Here is a 12,622-nt window from a genome sequence, read left to right on the forward strand (position 1 = left end):
ACTCTCTGTCCAAGAACGTTAAAAATTCAATAAATCATTTAATTTCGTAAAAAATCGTAAATTTTTCATAAAGATGGTGCAAAATAATTGTATGAACAATATGAAGGCTAAAAATTACATATTGTGAAAAAATGTAACCCCAATTTCGCTCAATAAACACCCCTTAAGATACTATAACTCAGTTTTTAAATATCTTTTCTCTATTTTCCGGATTTTTATAACACATTTTTTAAATATAATTTACAATTAAAAGTTTCACCCAGTAACACAAAATGAGGAGTTCAGAAATAAGAACAACAAAATGTTGGGCAATGTCTATCAGTGATCCCAACTTTGGCATGTTAAGCTACTGCAATTGCCCGGCGCAGCAACCCTCATTGGTTGCTTTTGGCGCGTGATTCAAACCGGGTATAATTAACAATTATTAAAATTAAAATGTATACATACTAAAAATTGCACATTAATATCAGAAATTACGCAAATTGTGATTTAAAGGACTACCCTCGGTAATAGAATTACAAATTAGAATAGTTTGATATTTGGATGATAGTTGTATGAACATGCACTGAAGCTCTGGCTAAAATTTTGGAACCTTTCAGAGCTTCATAGCAGAGAAATGAAGGATCTGTTTGGAGAAGTACCTTTCAGAGTTTATAAGAATAGAAAAATAATGATTTATACCGTAAATGTATGACGTTGCCAATCTTATGACTGTGACCGTGTGAGTCAATAAAAAGTCGAAGCGTTCTCTCAACTGACTTGCTACGTATCGAGGGTACTTCTTTAAGGTGAGAAAAAATAATAACGCGTATATTTTTTATTATTAATAGTTTCTTTTTAGTTCCAAAGCCTAACTTGTATTTCACGAACTCATTTTTAAATAAGTATATTTCTAACATTCACTATAATATAATATTTATGAATATTCGCATAATTTCATGTAAAAATTTGAATGGCAGAAAACAATAATACTAGATCTATGACCGAAAATAACCTTTTTTAGCTCAGAACAGTTATTTTTAATTCAGAGAAGTCACATTATGACGCTCATAATGAGAGAAAAGGAACAAAATGTGCTATTAGTTACTAAATATACGCATTGGTATTTTTTTTCTAACCTTACACCACAGATTATGTTATTTCTGATATGCCCGGTGGACTTAAACAAATTATTTATATGTCTTTCGAGTCGCTAAATTCTAATCTGAGGCCCAAATAACCAATTTGGCTCATGAGTGAAGAACGAACATTACCTCCAAGGCTTAACACTTGTTAAACATTTAACAGTAGTAAATGATATTGCTGAAAGAGATATTACATTAATATAAAACTTTAAATACTTGATACGATTGTGAACATATTGTTTGAAAAATAATTCTCTAGACAAATTATATTTGTTTCAACAATTAACAAATCGCTACCATTGGCGTGTGGCGTGAGCGGCAAGTGGGGGGCTCAACTGTTTTCCCAAGTTACTCACCAGAGGTCAGTATTTTTGAAATTGGCATATCTAAAACAGGTTTCTACGATCCAATAAATAAGTATGATATAATTTGTTCGGTTTCTTCACAAATTTTGCGCTAAAATTAAAATTCATAAAATAGGATAAACATATAAAATGTCGCAGGGTAAAAATTAAAGTACATAAAATATCATAAAATAAAACGAAAAACAAATACATAAAGAATAAAGTATAAAATATCGTAAAGAAAAATATGTACGTAAAAAAATACAAAATATCGTAAGGCAAAGTATAAATTAAAAGTATACGAGATATAATATTCGAAGTAAAAATAGAAATATAAAACTAGATTAGGCGTAAATATTATTATGTTACTACTTAACCCTGATTTCGATGAAAGAAAATAAAAAGAAACAGATAAAGGGAAATGTCGTAATTTGTATATTTTACGTTTGATTGCCACTGACCGTTTTTCCGCATGGAGAGAAAGAGAGAGAGAGAGAGCGAGTGATGACGCGGAGTGAGTCATACCTGGCACGTGATGGGGAAACCTTCCATCACAGCTGCGCCAGGTGTGACTTTATTACTCTCTTTCTTCCCTGCAAGCGTTTACAAAGTTGCAAGGTCGTTGAATGGCCACTCGAAAGTGATTTAACCCGGAAGGTTTTCCCAGGTCGAGTTTATGTTTAGTGAACACGACCGGGGAATCATTTCGAGCAAATTAGTTTCCAGTGGTTGTCAATATGGGGACTATATCAACAATTTACATATTTCTCATGACTTTTTAAATAATGTTGAATTGTTTAAGTAAATGTAAATTATTTAAACAATTATTAATTCCCAAAAAATGTAACAATTAATCTATTTTCTTATTGAAAATGTTTTAAAGAAAATGGAATTCTTTAAGCAATTATCAACTATTATATTTCAATAAGAAAACACGATTAATTTTTACATTTTTTAGAAATTAATAATTGTTTAAATAATTTACATTTATTTAAACAATTCAACATTATTTAAAAAAGTCATGAGAAATATGTAAATTGTCCAGCGGCCTGGGGGGTAAGGATGGGTTAAAAATGTTTAGTGAACAAGATTTTGTTTTTATCTTCTCCTAAGCATATTAGTTAAATGTATTTAAATGTGACAAATAAAGTAGATCTAACTTTTGTTCGCTAATTTATGAATACAAATTTGTTGTTGTTATTTATTTCATAAATGACTTTTTTCCTCGACGCGGAACATTTGTACAACTTTAAACTGTAAATGTTAAAAATTCAACATCTTTGTAAATTTCGAAAATGTGAAATTGAAAATTTTGTTTCCTTTGCGTTTCCAGTTCAAAACTTTTTTTGTCAATACATAGTGCAAAATTTGTGAAAGAACCAAAAAAATTACATTATACTTATTTAGTCGATCGTAGATACCTGTTGTAGATATGTCGATTCCGAAAATACTAACCACTGGTGAGCAACTTGGGAAGGCAGTTGAGCTCTCCGCTTGCCGCTTTCAGCACACGCCAATGGTATCCCCGTGTACTATGCACAGACGCTCGACTTTCAATTGAGAAAAAATACTCTCCACTTTCAATTACAAAAAACAACAACATTTTCGGGAAAAAACGAGCTGAACGTTTCGACATAAATGCTTTCAGATTATGTGGCTAAAATATTGTGGCCAGCAAATCATGCTTTTAGACGTAGTTTCGATGTGGCCAAATTGATAGCCGTTTGAGGTACACTTGGGAATACAGGCGAGTCCCCCGCTTTCCGCTCCTGTCTCTCACCCTCACTATAATACCGTGTTACTGTATAGCTCCCGCGACTTTTCAAGCGCGAAAATTCACTGCATTTTTATTTACAAAAAACTACAACAAAAAGGACATTTTAGGGAAAAAGCGAGCTGAACCGACCAGTATAATTGCCTGTAAATTATGTGCTTAAAATATGGCATTTAACAACTTAACCGTTTAGATTTAGTTTTCACCTAGCGAATTTGACAGCCGTTTGAAGCGTCTTAAGTCCCTTTATCCACGTGATAGAGGGAAATGCGTTCGAAAGAACTCTATTAATTTGTCAAGACTGGGAAGAGGAAATATGTAAAATCAGAAATAACCTTGAAAAGGAGAGCTAAAATTGTATGAACTTCGCGATGGACTAGTGTACCGGGAAGAGAAGATTAAGTGATTGTTATACTACATATCGCAATCAATGAGAGAAAAACATAATTAGATCTTGTCACGATGATTTAGGACATGTAGGGTTCGATAATGTTATTAACAATGTTTTCAAGCTTAACTGGTTTCTTTGAACGCATAGAAAAATTAAAGAGTTTATAGCGAACTTTCTCCAATGCGTTAAAAATTCTCCGTTGAGTGGCAAACCGAAAGGATATTTCTATAGCATTCTCAAGAAATTGGTAAAACTCTATCTTTGTAAATCGACTAAATCCGAAGAAACAATTAAACACTTGAGAGGATATTTCTGTAATTATAGTAGACCCAATCGTATAATTATAGATTGTGGAACTGCGTTTACATGTAATACAATCGAGTCAGCCTTTAATTCACCTTTCAAACATCCCATATTGAAGGTTAAATTCATTAAACAGATATTTCGAACCAAAAATTAAAAATTTAGAGCATTTTCAAAATTTGAAAATTTGTTTGCTACCAATTTTAGACATTTTTGTTAAAGTTTCTTATAGATGGGTGGAAGACTTGTAAATTATCCAAATGAAATTTAAACTTTCGATTAAAATTAGAACAGCTATACACTATAGAAAATTTCGAAATTTTTGAAAAATTAGAAGAAATATTTTTCTGATAAATTAGGAAGTTGCACTCAAAATTTATACTAGATATAAAATATATTTAAAAACTATCTGACTTAAGTTTTTTCATTACACAAAAATTTAAAAAGTTAGAGCTTTTTAAAAATTTGAAACATATTTTTTAAAAGAGTTTTAGAAATTTTTGTGAAAATCTTTGGCACACGATAAAAAGATTTGCGAATTATCCTGATAGTTTTTCACAATTCGATAAAAATGAAAAAAGTTATATGCTTTTCAACATTTCGAAAATTGGATCCGTTTCAGAAAGCCCAAACGGCAAAGCGCCCGCCCGATAAGAGTCGCGCTTCGTGAAAAAGGCCCGCGAATCAGAGAGCGACTCGCTTCATCGCGATGGATGTATGTATGAGCACGCCCCTACCCGCTCTCTGATTCGCGGGCCTTTTTCACGGAGCGCGACTCTTATTGGGCGGGCGCTTTATAGTTTGGGCTTTTTGTCACGGATACCGAAAATTGTCAAGAAAATATTTTTTGGATAGATTAAGAAATATCTACCCAAATTTCAACTAGATATAAAATATATTACGAAACTATTTTAATGAAATTTTTTAAAGACAAAAATTTAAAAAGTTCGATCATTTTCAAAAATATGCAGTTTTTATTTTTAAGATGTCCGTAAGTTTAAAGCATTATCTACAGTAGATTTTAACAAGACTTATAAATTATCTTGATAAAATTTTTCAATTGGACACAAATTGAAAATATTCTAGATTAATTAATTAAACTAAAGTTGTATTAGAACTGAAGTTTGAACGAACGGAATGAAAGTATACAGCTAAACCTATAACCTAATTATCGAGCGCGAGTTTCACAATGAGTATGTAATCATTAAATCCGCAGGTGCTTTAAGAACCTTTTTAAAACAAAAAATGGAGAAAAATGCAGTTCCAATTGATAACTGCACTTCCTCAAAAGTTTGAATCACAGTTGTCGATTTAAGTTACAATATGTATGATATTTGAAAAGCCGTAGTTGAAGTAGACGCATTAAAGGTACGGAAACAAATGCACAGCGCAAGAGCATACTCGCGCGCCCTGAGTGCGGCTAAACTTAGCGAGAAGCGCTGCGCACGCAATGAGTATGTGATCGCGCAGCAAGCACATTTTTTTGATCAACATTGAAGCAAAGCACAACCGTCAAAAAGGGCAAAAAATTAGTTTGTCTCTCTTTTCATCAAAACGTCCAACGGCATTAAAAATATATATATTTGCAACAGTTGTAGATCTAAACATATCAAAAAATTAAAAATAACGTAAAAAATGAAACGATGTGTTTCTTTAACATTATTTAATTAAAAAAATGTAGGGAATTTTTATACTTTCTCTTCAAGTTTTCTCCAAAATCTTATTATACATTAAAAGTAAAAAAAAAGATCACTTGTAATTCTTTTCGATCTTGCATTTTTATATGAAACCTTTTTCAATGCCACATGCAAATTTCGGTAAAAAGTGAGAAAAACTGCTTTTTTACCTTTTACTGCTGGACTTATCGTTAATTTTAAACGAACAAATTTGCTAATAGTGGAGTGTTAAACACCATATAATCTAGAGCTAAACAGAATTGCTATATTTCGTCCCGGAATATTATATAGATTATGAAAAGAAATTGATATTAGCTATTTTTGAAAAACTCTGAGGATTATGTATGTTTTAATTTTCATTTAATTTAGAGTTTGGTCATTTTAATGACTACAATCATCTTAATTATCTTTGGGTAAATTTTGACTGCGAGAAAGTTTCAATATTATCAGAAAAATTTGAGATAGTTCGCAAAGCTTTCCAAAATTATTTTTGTTTTTTGAGGTTTATGAAAGTGAGATTTTGTCCTAAAAAAATGTTGAAATTTCACAAGATTTATGAAGATTGAGCATATTAATATAAGAATTTTTTTCAAAGCTGAAAGGTACGAATTTTTTTTAACTTATTTTTTTTTTTGCTTTGCGGAACCTGAGGATTTGCAAAATGAATTGGGATGTGATCGGGCTTACAACCTGGTCCGACAGTAAAAAAAAATGTTTTCGAAATGTTATGGTTTATTGCCATCAACTACGACTAACGTTACCGGACATTCTTGTAAATTTCTTAATTTCCTTTTTATCCGGGTTTACCGGTTTCACCTGGCCCGTCCGTCGGGTTTTTTAAAATTTGCACACACCTAAATTTATACATGTTATAAGGGTTCAAAAAAGAAACTTTTTGATAGTAGCAAATTTTCGATTTCCAATTATTATGTTTAAACCATCTCTGTTCAATAATGTAATTTAAATGCCCTGTAACTGCACATTAGCACTTGGACTACATGATCACAGGTATTGTCTGGAACTCTAAAACGCTTCAGTCGTAAACCCCACGATTGTATATCTTTTGTACTTTTATATAAAGTTGGCTAAGCATATGTAAAGGTGGTTAACATAATACTGATAAGAAGTGTGTTCAAAACATTCGATTTCCAGAAATGCAAGAGCACTGTGTGGAAAGGGATGCCAAATCAAAGAATAGCGCTACACATTCTGTCGGCACGTTGAAGAAGCTATATTACCGAGGAAAAAAATCAGTGGAATTGACTGTACTATATTGTTATTAATTAATTGTCTCTACAATCTGAATTACGCGTTTCGTAATAATTACTGATTAGGTTCAAACGTTTAAACGCGTGATGTATTTATTATGAATATTTAAATCCTCGTTTTGGATGAACCTGCCAGAAGATGCGACCTCAGGTCGTGCTATTTATGTTATTAATTACTATATTTATTTGCTTCTGACTGGGTTAAATATTCGCCATAACAATTTTAGTTGATCCTTGATTTGTAACGGGAGTAATAACTTTGTACCTGTTGTTTTGCGACTTAACATAGTATCGCAAATTTTGCATTCCGTTGTTATTAGCGATTCCGGTCTTTTCCGTTTCAGTATTCAATTTGAATATTTTGAATGTAGCATGTTTTTTTATTTCGAAACGTTGGAGATTAAAATTAAAGAGTTAAAGGTTGCAATTTTTTTCAATCCTCGAAGCTTTAAATTATGAAAGCATTATTTGTTTCTCTGGCCTTCCAATCTCATGAGGAGATAGCATTGTACTCGTGTATGGTAATAGTGTGTAACGAAGAATTAATAGAATAAGAAACTTCGATTGTCACCTTTTATTTAATTAATAAATAATTTAATCCTATGCCTCTCTCAAATTAAGCATACAATAAGGCAAATAGGTTTTTCATTGGGCTTTATTTGTATTATTATAAACAAAATTTTTAAATAAATCATCCTTACACTTTAAAAAACAGTTGCGTATCATATATATCATAAATTACAAATACTATATCATATATAATACGTATGAAATTAGCTTTTTAAATTTACTGAACTTAAGAAAATTGTCAACATTTAACATATAACTTTGTTCTAAACAATATAATTTAGCAAATCGAACATTGTAATCCCCTTTTTCGTGATTTTTTTTTTTTCATTTTATATGTAGCTACATAGCTTTTAAGTCTTACTAAAAGCTGTAGAATATTGTCTACGCCTAACATTTAGCTTCATTATAAATCATTGATAAAATCTAATAGAGAATGTCCATCCTTTTTCACAGAATGATGCAACTCCCGAAAATGCTTAAAGCGTAAAATGTTTGTTTTTTATAAATAATTTCAGTTAATAAATATAAAAATCCAATACCTGTTTTGAGAAAAAATGGTAAATTTTCTATTTGTTAAGATAACTTTCTGATAAAAAAGATCAGTGTGAACTATTTACATGTTGACAATATTTTTGAAAATAATATGTCTAATAAGCTATTACGCTACATTATAAAATGAGGAATTTGTTTTAATAAAAGAAAAGAAATTGTTTTAATAATTGTTAATTTAAATTATTTATAGCATAGTTGAATGTTAAGTGTTTACAGTTTTTCGCAATGTAAGAAATCTGCGAAATTATTGTGATAGATATAAGATACAAAATTATTTTTCCCGCGAATAATAGATGAAGATTTTGTATTTATTTAGATAAATTATTTATCAACAATCTGTCCTCGTTGCGGGTACATTCTCATCGAAAGCTGCGCGCGCGGTTCGCTTCGTTCGCAAGTTTGAGCGCGCCTGGTGCGCGCGACTGTTGATTCGATAAATGTATATTATTACAATTTCTAATATGCATTGGTATTAAAACAGACGTAGTTTTATGGTCTCGTTTAAAAATGCGCATTCGTTGAAAAAAATTGTTATCAAATATTTTATTGCAGCTTCTGCGGTTTTTTCAAAAACTGAATTTGCTCAATTAAAATGTTATTTTTGGATTTTAACGTTAAACTTACGGTCTACACATCAGCCTTACCGTTTTTTAGATTCTAAATTATATCCCTAACCTCAGTGACCTCCCAGACTGAGTCAATTTAATTTTCTAACGCATCCTGTTCTACATCGCAGTTTTGGTGCCCTATTGCTTCATCTCCTAATAATTCACTAAAATACACTCTCAAAGCGTCTAGGGTGGAGAGACTAGTTACGGCGGGAGATTGACTTTTCGCTCCCGACCTTCACAGGCAGCCACCGGCTGAGGGGAGCGAAAGTCCCCTTCCACTGCATGGATTACGTCAATAAGTCCACCAATGCTAGTGTTTTATGCTAATAATAATTAGTTGAATGAAAAAATGTAATTTTTTATTACTTTTTTATGATGTTAAAATTGGAATTTTCGATTTTTAAAGAAAATTCTAAAAGTTGTTATGATAATCCTGTACGGCATTCAAAGAACAACATTTATCTTTTTTTGACTATGTTGATATCGTGCGTTATTTGGCATAAAATGTTCATTTTCGTGTTTTTTTTTTAAATTCTGCAAATGCCATAACTCTGGTAAACGTTTGTTTCATCAAAAAAAAAATCATTATGATAAATTGTTTTTTTTTAATACTATGAATGTCCGTACAGAAAATTTTTGAATCTTAAAAAAAAGTGTTTCAAAAATATACGAAATTTGCTCACTTTTTGAATTTTTATCCTAAATGCCCGGCTAACAAAGTTGGCCTTTATTTTAAGATACTTAAAGAGTATACCAAAGAAAAATTCAATCTGTTAATTCTTTCGAAAGTTATCGTGCTAACAAACTAAAAAAAAAACAGTCCCCGAACAGACAGGCAGACTGACTGACTAACACATCTGTAAAAACCTGTTTTTCGGATTTACACAAATCTAATACCTTCTCTGATAAGAATGCACCCAGGTAACAATTGTGTGACGCAAGCTTCAAGCACGCACGCTTCATGTACGCATGCGAGTCGCACGATGCGACCCATATCGCAGGCAAATGGCAAGCACCTTAAGTGATTAACTGATGGATAAGTGCGTGCGTGCAAAATGAGTCTCATTCAGCAATCACTCATGTTATTTGGTCGTCATCCTTACTGAATACATATAAACAATATGTCAATAGTATTTTTTACTAAGCAAATTAACTTCAGTTGACTCAAATTAATATTTTGTTTCAAATAAATGATGTATTTATCTTATTTCAAATGATATTTGTACCTTGCATTGTACATGCGCAAATGTCAAACTTCACGGTTCACCGGACATCGTTGCCGACCCCGCCGTCAGTCAGGTTATGTGACCGTCAAGTTGTGATGTGCTTAAGAAAAAGTTTTCAGAAGAAGGAAAATAATCATGTATATGCTTCTTGTATGGTAACGAAGATGAATTCATCTAAAAGGGCACATTTTTTTTCGTTTTCAGACAGTATCCATTAATATAATTATTGTTTAACAAACTATTGTTAAATTTTTTTTTTTAATTTATTCAAATTCAGTGAACGACACGATATTTCCTGTAAAAGACACACTACATTCAGTGAACGGCACCTGCATTGATTTTGAATTTAGAAGAAATCATAAAGTTATGTGTAAAAATATTATGCAGTTTAGTTGCTTTATACAACAAGAAACATCATTTTGTACAATTATGGGTGTTTTTAAAAGAAAAGGCGAAATTTTTTCGAAAAGGAATTTATTTCGAAAATTTCTTATTGCACAATTCATGATGATTTTAATAGTTTATGCTACTCGCGGAAGGGATGTACTTCATCGACACGCGTGCGATTTGCACGAGGTGCGATATACATGTCACGCATATGCGGACACATCTGTTTGGTGACCTGCGTGACAGGTTTATTCGCACTCGTGCCTACACCGTGCGTGCATATTGTTATCTGACTAAAAAGGTAAATCTTAAGTGTTTACGATGTTCTCTACTTTAGAAAATTTATGAAACTATTTTGGTATATAAGATAGAAATAATATATTTCGATACAAGAAGCCAAACAGGTGGTTCGGTCACTGCGAGTGCGAAGGCGTCGCGTGCACCCGAGGCGACGCGGAGGCCTCGCCTCCTCTATCATTTGTTGTAGATCATCGAAACTTACAATGCTGTCTTCGTCAGAAAAGTCCATTTCGATAATTTTTTTGCTGTTTGCACCTTATTAAAATTTGTAATAAACTCTTCAATCTCTCCATGAATCAAATTACTTGGACAATAATGAACGAAAACAGTCATGAACGAAATAAGTCCAACCTCACCGTAGACGATGTTCACATAGTAACCGTTTATGATGCTATATGGCAACCGGTGGCCTAAATGTTTTGTTAACCATGGATACCACTCCGCTAACCGGTGACAACCTTTACAAAGTACCTTTAAAGACCCCACTGAGCCCCCCTTCGGTTCCTTATTTAGAAACCCAAAAAACAGCAAGATAAATTTTAAATTGTTGAAATTCGGATTCTACGTGAAAATTTGCATTAGAAACTCACGGAGTAATCGCAATACTTTTTCTTGCAGCTTTAAAAACTTTAAAATAATAAAATAACTAAAATTTACATGAGCCCAAGGCGGCTTCAAGTGAATCTTCTTTTAGTAGCAGTTAATAAGCACTCCGTCGGTAACTTTAAGAATTTTTGTCTGGATGCTAGTTCCACGCAGTGGAAACCTCAGGCAACAACGCTCTGATGCAAGTAAGAGCAGTCAAGCAGTGTCCATGAGACGATATTTTAGAACTAAAAGTAAAGGATTTGTTTAAATACTACTAATACTACTTGAGCTATTATGGATGCGCTTGAAGTCAGCTGCAGAAGAAGTCATGAAATTTAAAAAAAATTTTAAAGCTGCAAAAAAAAGTATTGCGATTACTCCGTGAGTTTTTCATGGAAATTTTAACGTAGAATCCGAATTTCAATAATTTCAAAATTGATCTTGCTGTTTTTTTAGTTTTTAAGAAGGGACCCAAGGGGGACTCAGTGGGGTCTTTAAGGGTACTTTGTAGAGGCTCCTTTCGGTTGCTTCGGTCCGCTAGGGAAGTATACGAAAATCTATATAAATTTTGATGACGTGTACGGCACTTCCCATTCTCGACAATTGACTCAATTTCCCTTGGACCATTTAGAGGAGCGATATTAAGGTGAATGCCGTAGGAGTGACAGAGATGGTAATAAAGTACTCTTAGTGCCGCGTTGTGCCTTTGAATGTAGGTCGTTCCCGCGTGTGTTGGACAACTAGATAGTATGTGAGCTAAATGTTCGGGGTGTGCATGGCACGCCCTGCAGCTATCATCGGGAATGTCTTGGCTCAAAATGTGGCGACGGTATGTTAAGGTGGAAATGACACCTTTTTGGCATGCAAAAATGAAACCCTCTGTACCAGACTTCAATCCGCGCGATTTAAGGAAAGAAAACGTTAGCTCACAAGACATTGACTGATCCTTCACATTTCTGTGGAAGATACCGTGCATCCTCTTATCTAGGAGCTGTTCACGAAAGTTTTTCTCTTGTGCTTTCTTAATCCGGGCTTTCAGGAGTGAGTACTCGAGATGGATTAGATTTGATGCATTTTGCTCACCCCTAATACTGAATTCAAGTCCGAGTGTTTCAGCAGCCTCCTCCGCTGCTTTGTACAGAAATGCTCCTTTGCCTACTTCCTCGTGATTCCTGGCCATTTTTAAAAGAGGGTCTCTTCCATTTGCAACTCTATGTGCTGTACCCAGAATAATCCTGTTGTAAAGACATTCAAGACTCAATATTCCGCAACCCCCTTGACGGCGTGAGATGTACAGTCGCGGAACGGAAGACTTAAGATGCATGCCGACAGTTCGGAAGACCAAATCTGTCGGATGAGACGTTTGTATCTGCTTCGGAGAGTATCCTTTATAGATGTCACATTCCAAATGCGGCTCTGTGGCACGCCCAGGTATGTATAAGTCTCTCCAGCGCAAAGGTGTCGTATGGCGCTTCTATCAACGAGCTCAGGATCTTCAGGGATGCCAT

General features: G+C 33.2%; 1 protein-coding gene across 2 annotated transcripts in view; it reads left to right on the forward strand.

Moving 5' to 3' along the window:
* Nucleotides 1-7,517, forward strand: part of LOC117172355 (growth arrest-specific protein 2-like) — a 410,439-nt gene extending 402,922 nt beyond the window's left edge. For both annotated transcript variants that reach the window (XM_033360191.1, XM_033360192.1), the window contains one exon: nucleotides 6,765-7,517. In XM_033360191.1, coding sequence (XP_033216082.1) covers nucleotides 6,765-6,836 — 72 coding nt within the window. In that variant the 3' untranslated portion in view covers nucleotides 6,837-7,517. The remainder of the gene's footprint in view (nucleotides 1-6,764) is intronic.
* The last annotated feature ends 5,105 nt before the right edge of the window (nucleotides 7,518-12,622 follow it).

This window comes from Belonocnema kinseyi, chromosome 5 (assembly GCF_010883055.1).
Source record: "Belonocnema kinseyi isolate 2016_QV_RU_SX_M_011 chromosome 5, B_treatae_v1, whole genome shotgun sequence".
Classification (NCBI taxonomy): Eukaryota; Metazoa; Arthropoda; class Insecta; order Hymenoptera; family Cynipidae; genus Belonocnema; species Belonocnema kinseyi.